This window comes from Moschus berezovskii, chromosome 2 (assembly GCF_049115385.1).
Source record: "Moschus berezovskii isolate FMDL1 chromosome 2, NW_MosBer_1.0, whole genome shotgun sequence".
Taxonomy (NCBI): Eukaryota; Metazoa; Chordata; class Mammalia; order Artiodactyla; family Moschidae; genus Moschus; species Moschus berezovskii.
In genome coordinates, this window is record NC_142461.1 from 19816997 (window position 1) to 19838510 (window position 21514).

Genomic DNA, 21514 nt, shown 5'->3' on the forward strand with positions numbered 1-21514 from the left:
TCTCAGATCAGTGCCTTGTGAAATGTCTGTCATGTCATCAACCTCATTGATCTTCCCTTCTTCCAATTTTAACTGATCCTAACTCAGACAGACTTTCATTTATCGACAGTTTGACCTGTGATAAAGAGTTCTCATCATTTTCTTCTCTTTCCTGAATTTCTGCATTTTCTGCAAGATTTTTAATCTTAATTTATGAACATTTTATTTAAATAAAACTGACAACCTCTGAAATCATCAACAGGCAACTACCAAAGATATTGATGCCATGGACAGAGATAAACACTCAAGTTTGGTTGGGAGGAATCCTCACTGGAGACTAATTGGGAGCTGTCAGTCTATTAGTTAATGAAATGTTTGCTTTTTTTATACAGTCTTTTAATTACAAAGACTGGAACGTGAATAACAAGGACATCTGATGTTTAGGAGGACAATTTCCAATGATTTTAAATTTAGATTTTCTCCAATGAAGGCACTGCTGAAAATCTTTTCCATTTTCCCAAACATTTTCTTACAGATGAGTGAATTATCTAATGAAGCAATGCAGATACAATTGACTGTTTCAAAAACCCATTCTTCTGGGAAATTATCCACTGTTCTTAAGACTGCAGAGGTCTTTCTGTTTCCAAAATATCTCACAGTTATTAGTCCTTTTTTAATGCACAGGTATTCATTTGAATTGAATGAATGAAAAGCACCAAACGGTGTTCCAGGATAAATGTCAGTCTACTTCTTTACCCTTTCTGTAAGACCACCGTGTTGATCAAAGTCTAAAAGCAACAAGTAGACCAACAAGATTAAAACCGTGTGGTGGGTCTTCAGACAGTGTCTGTGGTGACCAGGATCTTGGTGAAACAGTTCCATGTCTAGTCCTTCATAGCCACTGAGTGAATGAGTCAGTGAAAGTCTCTCAGTCGTGTCTGACTCTTTGCAGCCCCACGTACTATACAGTCCATGGAATTCTCCAGGCCAGAACACTGGAGTGGGTAACCTTTCTCTTGTCCAGAGGATCTTCCCAACCCAGGGATCAAATCCAGGTCTCCCGCATTGCAGGCGGATTCTTTACAAGCTGAACCACCAGGGAAGCCCATAGTCCCTGAATGCCCCTATAATAGGTCTCTTTATACCTCTGAGGAGGGAAAAAAAAAGCTCCTGCCACAGAAAGAAGCCCTTGTTTGTTACTCACTAAGTCATGTCTGACTCTTTGCAACCTGATGAACTGTAGCCGGGCAGGCTCTTCATGGGATTTTCCAGGCATGAATACTAGAATGGGTTGCCATTTCCTCCTCCAGGGGATCTTCCTGACCTAGGGATTGAACCTGGGCCTCCTGCGTTGGCAGGAGGACTTTTTACCGTTGGAGCCACCAGGGAAGCCCTTTTTATGAAGAGTTAAGGTCAAATGTAAGACATAAACCTTTAAAAACAAAATACATTTACTCATGCATTTATTGAGTACAGATATTGACCCCTTGCTGGTGTTGTTGTTGTTTAGCCACTGTCATATCTGACTCTTTTGCGACCCCATGGGCTGTAGCCCATCAGGCTCCTCTGTCCCTGGGATTTCCCAGGCAAGAATACTGGAGTGGATCGCCATTTCTTCCTCCAGGAGATCTTCCTGACCCAGAGATAGAATTTAAGTCTTCTGCGTTGAGGCAGATTCTTTACCACTGAAACCTCATTGAAGCCTTCAGTTCAGTTCAGTTCAGTCGCTCAGTCGTGTCCGACTCTCCACGACCCCATGAATCACAGCACGCCAGGCCTCCCTGTCCATCACCAATGCCCGGAGTTCACTCAAACTCATGTCCACAGAGTCGGTGATGCCATCCAGCCATCTCATTCTCTGTCATCCCCTTCTCCTCCTGCCCCCAACCTTTCCCAGCATCAGAGTCTTTTCCAGTGAGTCAACTCGTCGCATGAGGTGGCCAAAGTATTGGAGTTTCAGCTTTAGCATCAGTCCTTCCAGTGAACACCCAGGATTGATCTTTAGAATGGACTGGTTGGATCTCCTTGCAGTACAAGGGCCTCTCAAGAGTCTTCTCCAACACCACAGTTCAAAAGCATCAATTCTTTGGCGTTTAGCTTTCTTCACAGTCCAACTCTCACATCCATACATGACCACGGGAAAAACCATAGCCTTGACTAGATGGACCTTTGTTGGCAAAGTGATGTCTCTGCTTTTTAATATACTATCAAGGTTGGTCATAACTTTCCTTCCAAGGAGTAAGCGTCATTGAAGCCTTACTTTATGCCAAATAATGTCAGCTAGATATGCACTAAGGAACACAATTAGAGGTAGCCCCATTCTCATGGAAGTTCAGCACCAGTGGGCCAGAAAGACTTTAGTCATGGGCAGTTTACAAAATTAGATGTCATGAGGATTTGTGCTTCTGAGGACGTATATCCTGAATCTTTTTGTTTTTTCTTCTTTTGACTCATTGATGGTTGAAATCCCTGTGGCACATGACAATTTAACCGCCAACTTTCTGAAGCAAAAATAGCATTGTTTCTGGATTGGACCTACAGTGAAGTTTTCCCTGGACTCCCTTTACTAACTCAGACGCCTCTAAGTATAACCTCACCAAGCATTTGTTCTTGTTCATAATATTATTTACTTGATGCCGGCCTTCTCCACTCACTTCAAGTTAGTTGAAAGCAGATATTACGTTTAACTTCGGTCATCATTAACTTCAGTCAACACATTATTGTGTTGGCAGTGCCTTATATAGTATTTGGCACCATATCAGTTCTGATAAATTATTTGGATGAACTAATTAAACACACACATGTTTCCTGATAATCCTTGAGCCGAGAATTTGTTGTTCACACACGAAACTGTGTCTGACTCTTTGTGACCCCATGGAGTGCAGCATGCCAGGCTCCTCTGTCCTCTGCTGTCTCCCAAAGTTTGCTCAAATTCATGTCCATTGAGTCAGAGATGATATCTAACCATCTCATTCTCTGCTGCCCACTTCTCCTTTTTCTTTCAATCTTTCTCAGCATCAGGATCTTTTCCTATGAGTTGGCTCTTCGCATCAGGTGGCCAAAGTACTGGAACTTTAGCTTCAGCTAACAGTCCTTCCAATACACATTCAGGATTGATTTCCTTTAGGATTGACTGGCTTGATCTCCTTGCAAGTCAAGGGACTCTTAAGAGTCTTCTTCAAAACCACGTTTCAAAAACATCAGTTCTTCGATGCTCAACCTTCTTTATGGTCCAGCTCTCACATCCATACACGACTACTGGAAAAACCATGCTATGCTATGCTAAGTCACTTCAGTCGTGTCCGACTCTGTGTGACCCCATAGACGGAAGCCCACCCATAGCTTTGACTATATGGACCTTTGTTGGCAAAGTGATGTCTCTGCTTTTTAATAGGCTGTCTAGGTTTGTCATAGCTTTCCTTCCAAGGAGCATGTGTCTTAATTTCATGTCTGCAGTTACCTTCTGCAGTGATTTTGGAGCTCAAGAAAATAAAATCTGTCACTGCTTCCACCTTTTCCCCTTTGTAGAGTCTAATATATGAGAGATCGCGAAAATCTGTATAAGGAAAGAGACACTGAGTCTGGGACACTGGATGCAAACATTACCTTAAAAATATGCAAAGGTCTGGAATATCTTGAAAAAATATACTTTAAAAGCATTTTGCTCTATCACAGTGTCATTAATTAGCAAACAAAAGTTTACCACTAACAAAATAAATCCAGGCACATCTCATAGATATTATAGGCCAAGTTCCAGACCTCCACAATAAAGTGATTATCATAGTAAAGCAAGTCACACAGTTTTTTTGGTTCTCCAATGCATATAAAAGTTCTGTGTACCCTGTAATCTATTAAATGTACAGTAGCTTTATGTGTTTTCAAATTAAGGTAATTATATCACTTTTCAAACATAAAGCTTCTGCACATTTAATAGAATCGCCAAAGTGTGACAGAGACAAGCAGTGAGCACTGTTAGAAAAATGACACCAATAGACTTGCAGGACACAGGGTTGTCACAGAACTTCAATTTATTTTTTTTAAAAAAAAAAAAGCAGTATCTGCAAAGTGCCATATAAAATGAGGCATGCCTATATAGTACAGTATTTCATTCAGACAGTTCACATGCTGCTGCTGCTGCTAAGTCGCTTCAGTCATGTCCGACTCTGTGTGACCCCGTAGACGGCAGCCCACCAGGCTCCCCTGATCCTGGGATTCTCCAGGCAAGAACACTGGAGTGGGTTGCCATTTCCTGCTCCAATGCATGGAAGTGAAAAGTGAAAGTGAAGTCGCTCAGTCGTGTCCGACTCTCAACGACCCCATGGACTGCAGCCTTCCAGGCTCCTCTGTCCATGAGATTTTCCAGGCAAGAGTACTGGAGTGGGGTGCCATTGCCTTCTCCGGAAAGTTCACATAGATTCAGCTAAATACTATCTGGATTTCATGATCATGAAGACTAACATGATTATTGCAATATGCCACCTCCCCTAGTTCCAAGCCCACAAATTCCACTGACAATATCAAATCTCAGATCATTCAAAACATCACACGAAGCTGAATTTCCTCCTCTCCAATCAATATTTTGATTTATTTTTGTCTTCCCCAAAATGATAGTTTTACATAAAGACCTTATCTTTCAGCTGAGGGTGTGAATGTCAAATTCCCTTTGCTCCCTTTCCAAATGAACAAGACTCACATGATGCCAGGAAAGATTGAGGGCAGGAGGAGAAAGGGGTGACAGAGAATGAAATGGTTGAATGACATCACCAATTTAATGGACATGAGTTTGAGCAAGCTCTGGGAGATATTGAAGCACAAGGAAGCCTGGCCTTTTGCTGTCCATGGGGTGACAAAGAATCGGACATGATTGAGTCACTATTAACAACAAAACCAACAACACATGGCTTCAGGCTCCTAGCACCAGACGACATTCCCAGCACCCATCTGGAGGGAGAATTTAAAGACACATTTATATGGAAATTACCTCCTCAGATATAGTGAGGATGTGTAGAAGTGAAGGGCATGGTATCCTGTGATGAGAAATACGGATGGAGAAGAAGCCAAGGTCTCCACGATGGAAGCTGCACAGTCTATTGACCAAGATGAGCTTAACAGTTTCCTCATCTTGATTACACTAGTAATTACCTTCTTGACTCTGGGAGCAGACTTCTCTTTTCTTAGAGCCTTTAAAAAAAAAAAAAAAAAACTTATGAATTCTTTCTCTGCCTCTCTGGAATGAAAATACTTTCAAAGACCTCTTTCCAGTTTTACAAACTAGGAATATCTTTCTTGAGGACCTAGAAGTCATCTATTTGAAATGTAAGCATCATGGAAGATAGTGTGCCCATCTTCTAGCTTCTGTGGGAGGGGGGAGCCTGGATTATGTGAGCACCTTGCTCCAAATTATAAAATTATCCCATGTCATGAAGATATGAGAGTTTATTTTTCCTTTGGGTAAGGTCAGTTAACAAATACAAATGGCCTGTGCTCCCCCACCAACCGTCAGCATCCCTGCTCTTAAACAGTCTTCACCCTTTGTTTCAATGGAATTGAGTTTGGACTGCATTCTGGTCCCCTATTGCAATAAACTTGAATAAAGTTTGTCTTACCTATTTAACTTTGTCTGGTATAAATTAGCTTTGAGATTATGTTTAGGAACCTGGGCTTTGTCTAAGTTAGTAAGATAGTGGTGGAGAACTCAGAGTTGGAGGTCCTACAACCCGAACTAGAATTCTGTCTCTACTACTGCTCATTTGTAAATTACTTTATCCCTCAGTCTGAGTTTCTTCATCTATGACACATGAACAGGCATTGAATTCTTTCAGTGGTAATATTATAACATTGGAAAGAAGGGGATAGAATGAAAGATGTATTTGTTTTGAAAGACATATTTAGAAAATAAAATTGGAAAGCTTTGGTAATTGATTAGATATTAGAGATGAGACAAAAGGAATTCAAAGATAAATTCCAAGTTGTTTTAGTTTGGAAATTTTGGGTTGTTTATGATAGCAAAAGTTGAACTGAAAATTCATGAGGAACTTTGAGGTAGGTGCAAGACATAGAGATGAAGACAATTCAGTAGGCTGTTGAGTTTTCATATCTGAAACTCAAGGGAGAAGTTTGGAGTGAAAGAATGAATCTAGACAAACACATCAGAGGTATGAGATCTCTTGGCTAAATTGGTTAACTAAGAATAGCTCTCCTTAGCAACCTAAATGTCCACCAGTAAAGGAATGGATAGCAAAGAGGTGGTACATGTATACGATGGAATATTACTAAACTGTGAAAAGGAATGAAATAATGCCATTTACAGCAGCATAGATGGACCTAGCGATTGTCATACTGAGTGAAGTAAGTCAAAGAAAAATACATGATGTCGCTTATATGAGAAATCTAATAAAAATGCTGAAATGAACTTATCAACAAAACAGAGTTACAGGTGTAAAAATAAAAACAAACAAACAAAAAAAAACCCAAAAAACTTATGGTTACCTGGGAACAAGGAAGGGAGTGACTGTAGCCCACCAGGCTCCTCCATCCATGGAATTTTCCAGGCAAGAGTACTGGAGTGGGTTGCCATTTCCTTCTCCAGGGGATTTTCCTGACCCAGGGATCGAACCTGGGTCTCCCACGTTGCAGGCATGTGCTTTACCATCTGAACCACCAGGGAAGCCAAGGAAGGGAGGGGAGGTATAAATGGGGAGATTATAATTGACATATACACCTTACTATATATACACATGTGTGTTCTGTCACTTCTGACCTGTCTGACTCTGCAACCCCATGGACTGAAGCCTGCCAGGACTTATGTCCTTGGGATTCTCAGGCAAGAATACTGGAGGGGGTTGCCCTGCCCTCCTCCAGGGGAATCTTCCTGACCCAGGGATTGAATCCATGTCTCCTGCATCTCCTGTATTGGCAGCAGATTCTTTACCACTAGCACAACCTGGGAGCCCATATCTATCTATAATATATATATTTAATTTCCTGGTGGACCCCATGTTCACTCTATAGAAATGGCAATAGAATTCAGTCTCTTGGACTTGATTTTCATACTCCCTAGGACATACCTTAAGTTTACCCCTGGTTTTTCCCATGCCTGGCTATTTTAACCACCTCCTATAGCTGGTATGGTTGGTCTCTTGGCCTTATTTTAAACGGTAAAATAATACAATCTATGCTGGGAAAGAAAGAAGTAAAATACAATCACAGTTATCTTACATGTGCCTGTTTTATTTTCGTATAGCCCTCTGAGGTCTGAAAAAGAAGAAAATAGGTGAAGAATGTAGTTAGTGGAACATTTGGACAGGAAACAGGAAGTTGCTTGGATGATCAACACTGAATGTCAGCACTGATTAAATTCACTGGGTAATTAATTGCTCAATTCTCCCTGTTGCTCTGCCTTTGTGCAGTCCTAGAAGAAGCAAATCTGTGAGTGTGCTGTCCATTCTACCATTTAATTCCTGACCTTTTGCAAGCACATCAGTCATAATTAACTTCAGTATACTTGGCATGTTGTTGTGCCCTTGGCATCTCCACATCAGTCTTGTGCATTTTGAAGCAAGCTAATAATGATGGCTTAATAAAAAGCTGTACTATTTAAAATTTGATTTCCTCTTTTCCTTGGTAATTTTACTTTCCCTTCAAGAATCATAATTATTCTACCTAGACAAAACAACTACTACCCATCTGTGGCCATCTAAATAGCCTATGAAAATATTTCAGCCTACATGTTTATTTCCAAATCTATCCAATGAAACTGTACTAGCAATTGTAGAACAAGCAGACTCACCCAGATCCCAGTGGTCTCTGTTGGCTATTCCTGTTCTTAGATATTTATGCTGATCCTGAGTTTTCTTCCACTGCTTCCCCACCCTAAATATTACCTCCTTATTCCTTATATTGATAGAACTATGTAATAGAAGCACATACAATGAAACAGACTAAAAAATCCTCTCAAAGCAAGTACCATTTAAAAAATGTAAAAACAGAATAACAGGTGTTCTATTGCAAATTGTACAGTTGCTTTATTTTTCTCTCATTGAGTCCTGCTTTCTTTGAAACAGTGAGTGGAGAACTCTGAAATATTCAGATGTATATTCAATTTTTCAGTTCGTTTGGGTGTTCTCTTTCCATGATTCTCAGTACACAACTTCTTGTGAACATTTAATTTACTTTTATTGCTGTGTAGACAATGCTTTATAATGGAAAAATTCCAGGCATGGAATTGGAAGACAGAGTTGAAATCATATCTTTTGGTATACTGTGTGACTTCAGCAAAATTGTTTACCTGTCCTGAAGTTGTCTATTAATGTTTCCTGACCCGATTCTCATTATTTGTGTGAAGGAAAAAAAACCTCAGCAACCTAAATGAAAATATTCCCTATCTAAAATAAACATTTAAATGTTTTTAGTCTCTTACATATTTTTAATTTTATATTTTAATTCTTTCTTTCTTCTCCAATACAACATAAACTCCATGAAAGTGAGGGGTTTTTTGTCCATTTTATTACTGCAAGGGCTTAGTAGTTATCTGTTGAAAGAATAAACGTATGTGAATTCAGTTTTCTGCTTAGTTTTATAATTGCTCAGAAAGTATATTTCTTCTGCTTTTTCTACTTACAGAGTGGTTAATGGGACTGTTAATATCTTGTTAGAAAGAGAGCTCATTTTGATTGAATTTCAGAAGAAATTAAACATTTGTGTTTCTAGATCTTTCCTTAGAAAATGAGAAGCTCAGAAATAAATCTGAATCAATGACCAGAAGGTCTGAGATATGTATCTCTGACTATTTATTGATGTTAATCCTTGCACTTGTAATTTTAGTTGGAGGGATAAACTTAATTGTCTTCAGTGGAGAAAACTATTGTTGTTTAGTCGCTAAATAGTGTCCAACTCTTTGTGATCCAATGGACTGTAGCCTGCCAGACTCCTCTGTTCCAGGCAAGAATACTGGAGTGGGTTGCATTTCCTTCTCCAAGGGATCTTCTGACCCGGGGATCAAAACCACATCTCCTGTACTGCAGGCAGATTCTTTACTGCTGAGTCAGCAGAGAAGACCAGCAATACTGATACAAATAAAGCTTCTTCATGATTCCTGTTTGTAGTTCTCCCACAGCTGTTGTTCGGTTGCTAAGTCATAACCACCTCTTTGCAACCCCATGGACTGCGGCACGCCAGGTTTCCCTGTCCGTCGCTATCTCCTGGAGATACTCAAACTCACATCCGTTGAATCGAGGATGGCATCCAACCATCTCATCCTCTGCTGCCCCTTTCTCCTTCTGCCCTCAATCTTCCCCAGCATCAGGGTCTTTTCCAGTGAGTTGGCTCTTCTCATCAGGTGGCCAAAGACTGCGGCTTCAGCTTCAGGATCATTCCTCCCAATGAATATTCAGGGTTGATTTCCTTTAGGACTGACTGGTTTGATACATTTGAGACATGCATATCAGATTTCGGGGGTAATCCTTCTGTAGACATTATGAGAATATAGATAAGAGAAAGTAACCTTATTTCAAAGTAGGTCTTGATGAGGGGAAAGGAGTCTTATTCTCTTAGTTGGCATATCTTAGCTTAATTCTTTCACCAGGGAAGGTATTCCTCACCACGGTGATCTTCTATATAGGACACACTCTGTTCTCTTCCACCAAGAAACTGGCTAATGAGTTAGATGGCCCTCTGTGTGCCCTCCCTGAGCCATGATTAACATTTCCTAAACTTTGAGGCATTGCCTGCCTTCTTTGCCTGTGCTGCATAGAAGCTCTATTTCCTGTGTGCAATGATAATTTGCAGTAAATATTAAATGTATGAAATTTCTCTCAGAAATATGTTTTTAGCACTCTTGAACACTGAAATAAGGGAATAATTGTTTTAAGCCCTTAAGCAGCCTGGATGTCTCTACATAATCCCTCTAGTGGGATTTGCTCACTGTCTGCTCTCAGCTAACCTTTCTCAGTGGCATCTCATGAGGCAATAAGATAAAATCTGCTGTGCGAATGGATATATTGTCCTAATATTGAGGAAACATGTTCATCTGCTCAGCCTCACTAAAATGCTCCGCTCTGCTTCACCTAGAAAGGATGAAATGCGGTTTCCAAGAACAAATGACAGTTTCCTGAATCTTGGTGATTTGGGCATCCATAGAGTTATAAAATCTGAAGTGCATATTTATGTCATATTTATGTTATGGCCTTTTTAGTGAGCAACATTTTTATGTTGCTATAATTCATATGCGGCCTAATACTTGAAATTCTCAATAATAGTTGCATATAGATTATGACATTTAATAATTTGGGTTCTAGCTGCATTATTCTCATCACCTACTTTTAGAAAGTAAAGAATTTTTACTCTTACCAGGTCTTATCTTAGAAATAGCTACTGCTGAATGGGTGAAAGGAGTATTCACTGCTAAACTTCCAACACACATGCTGATATAATTGGCTTAAAATTTTATCTATAAATTATACAAAGATATAAATTAGCTGATAATATCTGTTATTACAATTTCTGAAATGTTGCTCAAATTAAAGTATCATTTTTAAACAAAAAAACTTCCCCTTTAATATAAAAGCTTAGAGTAGTACTATAAAATCTCCCTAATATTCTTTGCACTTTGAAAACGTTTTATGTGTCCCTTGACTCACATACTTTTTTAATGAAGTGGAAAATATAGAGGTATTTATTTTTTTGGCTTGAAAGCCAATATATTTAAGCATTATAGCTTAGGACCTAGAACGATAAGCTGGTTTGTCTGTCTTTTTATTAATTCATTCACTTATTCTTTAGTTGAATAAATTCATGAAAAAAGAGAAAATGTTTATTTTCATTTTTGCATCTCATTCTAAAACCTAATAGTTGTAAAGTTTTATTTTTTAACTGAACTAGAATAAAAGTCATAGAAAAACTGGCCGTTCTACCTGCCTCTCTAATATGTTGGATTGTGCTACTCAACTTCCATTAGGGTAAAAATGTTTTTGTAGGGAAAGCAATTTAGAACTGGCAGGGAGGCAGCATGCATCCTACTTGAATTTTGTACGTGAGTTACTTATTTAAGATTTTTCTGAAAATGAGACCTACATACACAATGACAAAATATTGGTATAACGAATTTATAACACAAAAAGTAAGATTTAATAAGATTATTAATAAGTACACATAGTATGTTTTCTTTGCATGGGCATTTTGATATATTACCTAGGGGTAAGCTTCTTTAAAGTATACTGCTTTTCAAGAAAGACATTGAATGCTATTTATTGTTGTCATTCAGTCACTCAGTCATGTCCAACTCTTTGCAATCCCATGGACTGCAGTGTGCCAGGCTTCCCTGTCCATCACCATCTTCCAGAGTTTGCTCACACTCATGTCCATTGGGTTGGTGAAGACATTCAACTATCTCTTCCTCTGTTGTCCCCTTCTCCTCCTGCCTTCAATCTTTCCCAACATTAGGTTCTTTTCCACTGAGTCATAACTTCAAATCAGGTAGCCAAAGTACTGGAGTTTCAGCTTCAGCACCAGTCCTTCCAATGGATAATCAGGGTTGATTTCCTTTAGGATTGACTGGTTTGATCTCCTAGCTGTCCAAGAGATTCTCAAGAGTCTCTTCCAGCACCACAGTTTGAAAACATCAATTCTTTGGCCCTCAGTCTTTTTTATTGTCCAGGTCTCACATCCATATATGACTACTGGAAAAACCATAGCTTTGACTATACAGATCTTTGTAGGCAAAGTAATATTTCTGCTTTTTTATGTGCTGTCTAGGTTTGTCATTACTTTTCTTCCAAGGAGCAAGGATCTTTTAATTTCATGGCTACAGTCTCTGTCCATAGTGATTTTGAATCCCCAAAAAAATAAAGTTTGTCACTGTTTCCATTGTTTCCCCATCTATTTGCCATGAAGTGATGGAACAAGATGCCATGATCTTCGTTTTTTGAATGTTGAGTTTTAAGACAGCTTTTTTACTCTTCTCTTTCACCTTCAGCAAGAGGCTCTAATTCCTCTTCATTTTCTACCATAAGTGTGGTGTCATCTTCATATCTGACATTATTGATATTTCTCCAGGCAATCTTGATTCCAGCTTGTGCTTCATCCAGCCTGGCATTTCTCGTGATGTACTATGCATATAAGTTAAATGAGCAAAGTATCAATATATAGCCCTGATGTACTCCTTTCCCAATTTGGAACCAGTGCATTATTTCATGTCTGGTTCTAACTGTTGCTTCTTAACCTGCATACAGGTTTCTCAGGAGGCAGGTAAGGTGATCTGGTATTCCCACCGCCTTAAAAACTTCCCACAGTTTGTTGTGATCTATGCAGTCAAAGGCTTTTGTGTAGTCAATGAAGCAGATGTTTTTCTGGAATTCTCTTGCTTTTTATATGATCCAGCGGATGTTGGCAATGTGATCCCTGGTTCCTCTGCCTTTTCTAAATCCAGCTTGAACTTCTGAAAGTTCTCGGTTCACATACTGTTGAAGCCTAACTTGAAGGATTTTGAGCATTACTTTGCTAGCATGTAAGATAAGTGCAAGTGTGCAGTAGTTTGAACATTCTTTGGTATGTCCTTTCTTTGGGATTGGAATGAAAACTGCCCTTTTCCAGTCCTGTGGCCATTGCTTAGTTTTCCAAATTTGTTGGCATATTGAGTGCAGCACTTTCACAGCATCATCTTTCAGGATTTGAAATAGCTCACCTGGAATTCCATCACTTCCATTAGCTTTGTTCATAGTGATGCTTCCTAAAGCCCATTTGATTTCACACTGTTCATAACTATATATAAATACTTTATTAATTCCCTAGGATAGGGGTGAAGAACAAAAACAATGTAGGAATGAAAAAAAAGTGAACATCACTACATACATCACAGACAAAATTATGATAATATTGTAAAACATTATGTCAACACATGAACATTCGACTTAGATTAAATTTTGAATAAAAATATAGTTTACCAAAGTAGCTCAAGAATAGAAACCGTGGTAAACATCAAAGATATTTATTCTGTGATCAAAACCCTTCCAACAGAAAAGCTCTATCTCCTTTTGTTAGATTTCTGCCAAACATTTGACAATAGACAATTTCCATATTACACAAACTCATCCAGCAAACAGAAAAAAAGGAATAGCTTTAATATATTTTACGAGACTGGCATAACTTTGATACCAACATGACAAAAGAAGAAAGGAAATACAGTCTATCTCAATTATGATCACAAAGGGAAAAAAAAAACCCAAGGAAATTATCAGCAATCTAGGTCTCACAACATATAAAAATTATAATTAATACCATGAAGTTACATTGAGCTCAGGAATTCAAGACTGATTTAACATTATAATTCAATTTTTATAATCCATCAAATTAGTAATCTAAAGGGTAAAAATGTGGTTATATCAATAAATGCAAAAAAGCATTCAATAAAAAACAGCAGCCTTTTCCAATTAATTGAAAAAAACAGACTAGAAAAATACAACTGGCAAAACTTCCTTAGTAAAACTCTATAGCAAATATAATACACATTGGTGTAACCCTATGGATTTTTTTTTTCATTACTTTATTCAGAATTTCTCTGAAGATCCTAGCCAAGGCAGGAAGACAATAATGAGAAACAAAAAGTAAAAGATATGGAAGTCATGTGTGACTCTTTGTGACCCGTTGGACTGTAACCTGCCAGGCTCCCCAGTCTGTGGATTTCTCCAGGCAAGAATATCAGAGTGGGTTGCCATTTCCCTCTCCAGAGGATCTTCCAGACCCAGGGATCAAACCTGGGTCTCCTGCATTGGCAGGTGGATTCTTTACCACTGAGCCACCAGGGAAGCCCAGGTTGGACTTTATATGACCACAGATGGTCACTTATTGACACATGCTGCTCTACCCCATGCCTCTAAATCAAGTATCTCCTGCTTTGATATCTCTGATATTTTACTGCCCTACTTTTCTGACATCTTCATTCATAAAGTAAAATTTTCTTGAGTTCTAATGATGCATAGGGCTTCCCTGGTGGCTCATTTGATAAAGAATCCACCTGCAATTCAGGAGACCTGGGTTCAATCCTTGGGTCAGGGAGATCCCCTGGAGAAGGAAAAGGCAACGCACTCCAGTAATCTTGCTTGGGAAATCCCATGGACAGAGGAACCTGGTGGGCTACAGTCCATGGTATTGAAAGAATCAGACACAACTTAGTGACTAAGCCACCAGTGATGTAACTACCATCAGTGGAGATGTGATGATAATTTCACTGACTTCTCACTTATTTTGTGCTCCAATATATATTGATATTGTTAGTTTTTCTTAGCTATAATGACTTTATAGCCTTTGAAGTTTGAGGTAATGTACCCTTCATTTTGACTGAAAAAAAGGTGCTAGAGCATGCTTACAGATATGTGTTGTATAGAAAATTAATTACAAGGCATTCAAAGAAGCTACAATGAAAGCCTGCAAAAATCTGTTGCCCTTAATATTAAAATAGTAAGTTTAAGTAGCACATACTGAGCTCCTCACCTATACATACCCATAAACCAGGTTGGAAGGTTGTGGAATTCTTATCTGCTAGATGTAATTTGCCTTTTGATTCATCAAAGATGTGGAGCCCCATCTCAGATACAAATCCAGCATATTACCCAAGACAGGCACTATCTGCATGCAACTTTTGAGCACGTTTTTGAGTTTTTAAAAATTATTACAATTTCTTGTTTAGCTGTTTTTGTTTTTTTTAAAGACAACCTGCTGCGAGTATGTCTTTCTCCTATAATGATAGTAAAACTTGTTTTTTCCCCCTCTACTCTTCTCTCCAAATCTGCTGGTGTATGTAACTCCTTTATTGTGGGTCTGGTCCTCTCCATCAGCCATGTGGGTAACTGAACCAAACTCACCTACCTGCCCCTCTGCTGCCTTGTCTGCCAGGAGATACTCCCAGGAATCCAGGTTGATCATGGGGTGTGAGGTCCTGGGAAGTATACAGCCGAGTCGTGATTAGGATCCCTTCTCTCATGCCAGTATTCCATTGGCCCCCTGGTTCCCAGCCCCCCAGATTTTGACCCTGACTCTGTAGGCTTCTTGGTTCATGGAGCCACTTTTGCCAAACTGCAAATTTTGCTATGCACCTGACCTCTTTTTTGAACTCTCGAATTTTACCCTTTCTATGCTCCATCCCTGGAGAAGGAAATGGCAACCCACTCCAGTGTTCTTGCCTGGAGAATCCCAGGGACGGGGGAGCCTGGTGGGCTTCCGTCTATGGGGTCACACAGAGTCGGACACGACTGAAGTGACTTAGCAGCAGCAGCAGCATGCTCCATCCCTTTAGGATCCTTTCTATGCTCCATCCCTTTCTATGCTCCATCCCTTTAGGGTCCTTCTACCCTCTTCTAGTTTAAATGACTGACTCCAAGTCATTAATGACTCCAAGTCATTAATCATCATGACGATTAGACCAGCCTAGTTACACAGTTTTCCTCATTCTTTCAATCACAAAAGAAGGATGTTTTCCTATTTCATTTTCATGCAGGTCTAGGCCTGGTAGTATGGTTGGCAATGCTCCTCTATGATTCAAGTCCCCTCTTTCCTCCATAGGAGCACCATCTAGTCTGGTGCAGCAGCAGCGTCTCCTCCTGCAAACCTTCACCCTTGTCTGCATTGCTCTTCTCTGGGCTCCAGGATCCCCATGAAATGGAAGACCTTAAGGAAAACACAGTTCTTGAGAAAGTTCACATGTTTTCTAGGGGAAAGTTTTCTAAGGGAAAGAGCACAGACTGAGGGCACACTCACCTAGGCTTGAAACCCACATTATGCCACTTAATTAACTGTGTAACGCCTAGCAAACTCCAAACCTCTGAGTCTCAGTCTTCTTATGAATACAGTAGGGTAATAGCATCTCCCCTACTCTGAAGCTATGAAGTGACAAATGTAAAGGTCCTATCACAGCAACTAAGGTAGAGTGGGTGCTCAGCCAAGTGTGTCTATTAACATTAACTGAGACTCCCTTCGTTAACAGCAAATCTTGTAGATAGTATTGGCCCCATTTGACAGATGAGAAAGTGGAGGCTCAGGGAGATTAAGTAACTTTCCCAAGATCGAGCTAGTAAAAGTGACCCAAACTCAAATCTTCTAACTTCCGGTACACAGCAGTATTGTTACTAGATCACATTACAAGAATTTTTTTTTATTTTGACATATATATTTATATTAATTGTAATTCTTCTCATGGCCTATTTTTAGTGTGTGAATGTTATACATTTCTCCATTCTACTGGTTTCAAATATTGCAAATATAATTTATATGAGTTTTTTGTTGATTTTTAAAAAATGACAGTTCCACTGGCTTATTTGTACTATTTCTAGCTAAATGTTGGTTTTACTAACATTTGTATTTCAAGACTATAGATTCTCACAGACAAAAACATGGAGACAAAAGACCATGTTCACCTTTATCTGACAATTGCGGATAGATCACTACAATTTTTGTGGTGCCATTTTTGGATCCTATCATATTTATTGAATGCTGCCTAATCGGCAGACATTGTGCCAAGTGTTTTATACGGTTCAATAGAGAATCAGATGCTCCTTTTCACCTCAAGAACTGAAGAACAAATTTGGAAATAAAATCTGGCAGTTTAAATTTAACCTCAGCTAAATTGGAAATTCCTTCTTCATTCAATATAAAATATAATTATGCCATAAAATGGAGATCCATATACATTAACATTTATAAGTGAAGATTTATTTACTCGCTTGATCAGCTGTGTCTGACTCTTTGCAACCCCCTGGACTATAGCCCACGAGGCTTCTCTGTCCATGGAATTTCCCCAGGCAAGAATACTGGAGTGGGTTGCCATTTCCTACTCCAGGGATCTTCCTGACCCAGTGATCGAACCTGGGTCTCCTGCGTCTCCTGCAGTCAGGAGAAATTCTTTACCTGCTGAGCCATCAGGGAAGCTGATATACACACAAACATATATACATATAATATTGTCTGAATTGGGATTTCTCCAGATACTCTCTCCAAGAAAATACACACCCAACTCTTTGTTAGTTGTAAAAGTAGCCTGCTGGATGGCTTATGAAATCTCTGCTATGACAGCAGAAAAGACTTCTTCAAACTCTAATAAAAGTGTGTATCGGAGTGCTCTATTTCAAAATGCAAAAATAATTACAAAAATAAATAAATCTAAGAGCAATGGTAACTCAAGGCATGGTTTTATAATTCTAAAAATCTGAGGGAAGAAAATTTGAGACAAAAAATATGTCAAGAATGTTTTTTATTCTGAAGTCGCATGATCACATACTTTCCAGGCTGAAACTTGTAATGAAAATGAGTGCAACAGCGTGCTCACAAAGCATGCTGAAATTGTTTTTTAATTTTAGATTTAATATTGGAGTATAGTTGACTTGCAATGTGTATGGGGTCATTTTGCTATACACTTGAAACTAAAAAAGCATGATGAATTTAAACAGGTTCCAAACTCAACAAGTTCTGCCAGGGTAACCTGATTTATATATTTCAAGAGAAGACAAAACTCAAACCTTTTAAGGTGCATTCTTCCAGTTTTCAAGAGTTGGCAACTAGTTTAAAATATTTTAATAGTGCACAGTTTGTGAATTCTATTTAAACTCTCTCATGGCTTAATGTTTGGGATGTAAAATTACCTCAATTTTAAACTTATTTTATTCTATTCATAAATTTTTGACATTTAACAAGCTGTACGTTTTAAAGCCATAAAATGAAAATACATTCATCTCTAAGGAATTAAGTTAATTGGACTCTATGAAAATAATCTATAATTATAGTAATACAAATTCCAGGTTCACTTAGAAGATCCATTTATTAAATCCAAATGTACTTGCAGTGAGTCTGAGAGCAAAAATGATCTGGGAAAGGTTACCCCTCTACCCTTTGAAAAGAATGTTATTCAGTGTTATTCTAACACATGAAAGGCTTCCTACAGGCTTTAGATATTTTAAAAGACAATCTGTTATACCCAATAAAGAATTCAATTCAAAACCATTAGCCTATTGTGATAGTTTCAGAGAAATGAAGCCATTAGCGTTGGCTGGCTTCACCCATCAGAACAGGAGCTACTTCTTTTGAGGGGATCTGTATTTTGGCATGATGGTGCTCTTTTAACCTGTGCAGGTAACTCCATCCAGCAGCTTCCAAAATCTTCTGCTCCTGATCTAAGTCTCATTATCCAGAATCAGTGAAGTGTTCCATAGGGTTGTCGAAGTTTAATTTCATTTTGCCAGTTATCTACGTAGACAACTATGAAACCGGTCAACATCTTCATCCCCCAGAGATATCAGGAAAACAAGATGTAGTCTCATACCCAGTCATCCATGATAAAGGGTTCTGAATAAAAACTTTGCCGTGGAAGTTACCTTTGGTTCAGTTCAGTTCAGTTCAGTCGCTCAGTCGTGTCCGACTCTTTGCGACCCCATGAATCACAGCACGCCAGGCCTCCCTGTCCATCACCAACTCCCGGAGTTCACTCAAACTCATGTCCATCGAGTCGGTGATGCCATCCAGCCATCTCATTCTCTGTCGTCCCCTTCTCCTCCCCCAATCCCTCCCAGCATCAGAGTCTTTTCCAGTGAGTCAACTCGTCGCATGAGGTGGCCAAAGTATTGGAGCTTCAGCTTCAGCATCAGTCCTTCCAATGAACACCCAGGACTGGTCTCCTTTAGGATGGACTGGCTGGCTCTCCTTGCAGTCCATTTGCTGGTTCTACCAGTCACATTAGTTCATTTTCACTGTAATAGCTGGATTGTCTGTTACCTTTGGTGTGGGACCCATGAGAACTTACTACTAAAATAGTAACCTATATGCTAAGATGGAAAATTTCATTTATTTTGAAGGAAAAAAAAATATTTACTAACCAGATAAATTCCTTATTACTGTAGATATAATTTTGCATCTCCATTTTTTTTTCAGAAGCACTGGGTTTTCAGAGCTTACAGAGATCATACATTTCAAAATAGAGAATTATTTTGAGTCACACACACGCACACACACATGTGTATGTGAAGAATGTACAGAATCTAGAAAATGTAGCAAAGAATAAGAAAGAAAATGTCACAAGTCATCCCGTAAGCCAAAGATTAGTTCTGTTTACATTTTCAGGGGCTTCCCTGATGGTTCAGTAAAGAATCCTCCTGCATTGCAGAAGATACAAGAAACATGGGTTCATCCCTGGGTCGAGAAGATGCCCTGGAGTAGGAAATGGCAACCCACTCCAGTATGTTTCCATGTATATGAAACAATGTATACATTTCTTTTAAGGATCTCATTGATTCAACAAACATTGACTGGGCTCCAGTTACTATACTCCAGATATTATGCTTGGACTGAGAATGCATCATGAAAAAATCAACAGATATCCCCACATTTTTTAGAATTTACAACCAGCAGGGTGGAGTGAGGGAGGACAGGGAGGAGAGACTTGTAATAAATAATAAATGTAGTAAATATTACATCCTATAGAATGTTAGAAGATGATACTAAGAAAAATAGAACAGAGTAGGAGAGATTGGGAAGTCCAGTGTAGGGAGGTCTGTGTGATAACAAGAGAGGTCAGGAAAAGCCACATTGAGAAGGGGCATTTGGGAAAGACCTGAAGGAGGTGATGAAGGGGTTTTTCAGACAAAGACCGTTCCAGGCAAGGGGACAGCTGGGGAAGGGACTAACACAGCAGTGTGCCTGTCCTGTTCTAGGAATAGCAAGAAGGTCAGTGTGGCCAGAGTGGAGACAGGGAGTGTGAAGGACACAAGGCCTCAGAGGTGATGAGATTCCAAGCACGGAGAGCTTTGTGGTGCATGGCAGTGACTTACAGTTTTACTCGTAGTGAGATGCAAACCTACAGCAAGGTTTTAAGCATAAAGATAACCTGATCAAGCTTATATTTTAGAAGGATACCACCTCTGTCAGCAGTCATATTGTATAATATTTTGTGTTCAACTGTGGTCGTTCAACAGGGGAGCATCTCCCCAAGTTATTTTGTATTTATGGGGAAGAGGCATACTGGTTCCATCAATGTACCCATTAGTGAATGTATTCTTTATTTCAGTTTTCCCTATTCATAATGTTGAATGGAAATCTCAATACCCAAGTCTTTATCTCAGACATCAGTGTCAGTCCTCTAGCGTAAATTCTTTTAAGGGGCGGTACTGAGTAACATGTAAGAAGAGTCATGAAATATGCATCCAGATTGTTTTCCAAAAGTGTAATATACATTTCAGTATTCTTGCCTTGAGAACCCCATGAACAGTATCAAAAGGTACAATGATAGGATACTGAATGAGGAATTCCCCAGGTCGGTAGGTGCCCAGTATGCTACTGGAGATCAGTGGAGAAATAACTCCGGAAAGAATGAAGGGATGGAGCCAAAGTGAAACAATTACCCAGTTGTGGGTGTGACTGGTGATAGAAGCAAGGTCCAATGCTGTAAAGAGCAATATTGCATGGGAACATGGAATGTTAGGTCCATGAATCAAGGCAAATTGGAAGTGGTCAAACAGGAGATGGCAAGAGTGAACGTCGACATTCTAGGAATCAGTGAACTCAAATGGACTGGAATGGGTGAATTTAACTCAGATGACCATTATATCTACTACTGTGGGCAGGAATCCCTTAGAAGAAATGGAGTAGCCATCATGGTCAACAAAAGAGTCCGAAATGCAGTCCTTGGATGCAATCCTAAAAACTGCTGACATAGAATGATTTCTGTTCATTTCCAAGGCAAACCATTCAGTATTACAGTAATTCAAGTCTATGCCCCAACCAGTAATGCTGAAGAAGCCGAAGTTGAACAGTTCTATGAAGATCTACAAGACCTTTTAGAACTAACACCAAAAAAGATGTCCTTTACATTATAGGGGACTGGAATGCAAAAGTAGGAAGTCAAGAAACACCTGGAGTAACAGGCAAATTTGGCCTTGGAGCACGAAATGAAGCAGGGCAAAGGCTAATAGAGTTTTGCCAAGAGAACGCACTGGTCATAGCAAACAACCTCTTCCAACAACACAAGAGAAGACTCTACACATGGACATCACCAGATGGTCAACACCGAAATCAGATTGATTATATTCTTTGCAGCCAAAGATGGAGAAGCTGTATACAGTTAGCAAAAACAAGACCAGGAGCTGACTGTGGCTCAGATTATGAACTCCTTATTGCCAAATTCAGACTTAAATAGAAGAAAGTAGGGAAAACCACTAGACCATTCAGATATGACCTAAATCAAACCCCTTATGATTATACAGTGGAAGTGAGAAATAGATTTAAGGGTCTAGATCTGATAGATAGAGTGCCTGATGAACTCTGGATGGAGGTTCGTGACATTGTACAGGAGACAGGGACCAAGACCATCCCCATGGAAAAGAAATGCAAAAGAGCGAAATGGCTGTCTAAGGAGGCCTTACAAATAGCTGTGAAAAGAAGAGAAGCGAAAAGCAAAGGAGAAAAGGAAAGATATAAGCATCTGAATGCAGAGTTCCAAAGAATAGCAAGGAGAGATAAGAAAGCCTTCCTCAGCGATCAATGCAAAGAAATAGAGGAAAACAAC

The 21514-nt window shown here is 39.3% G+C and overlaps 1 protein-coding gene across 1 annotated transcript in view; it reads left to right on the forward strand.

Annotated features, from left to right (window-relative positions):
• Positions 1 to 14809: 14809 nt before the first annotated feature.
• The window catches only part of SPHKAP (SPHK1 interactor, AKAP domain containing), a 162104-nt gene continuing 155399 nt past the window's right edge, over positions 14810 to 21514 (forward strand). The window contains exon 1 of the mRNA XM_088841870.1: positions 14810 to 14886. Coding sequence (XP_088697996.1) covers positions 14810 to 14886 — 77 coding nt within the window. The remainder of the gene's footprint in view (positions 14887 to 21514) is intronic.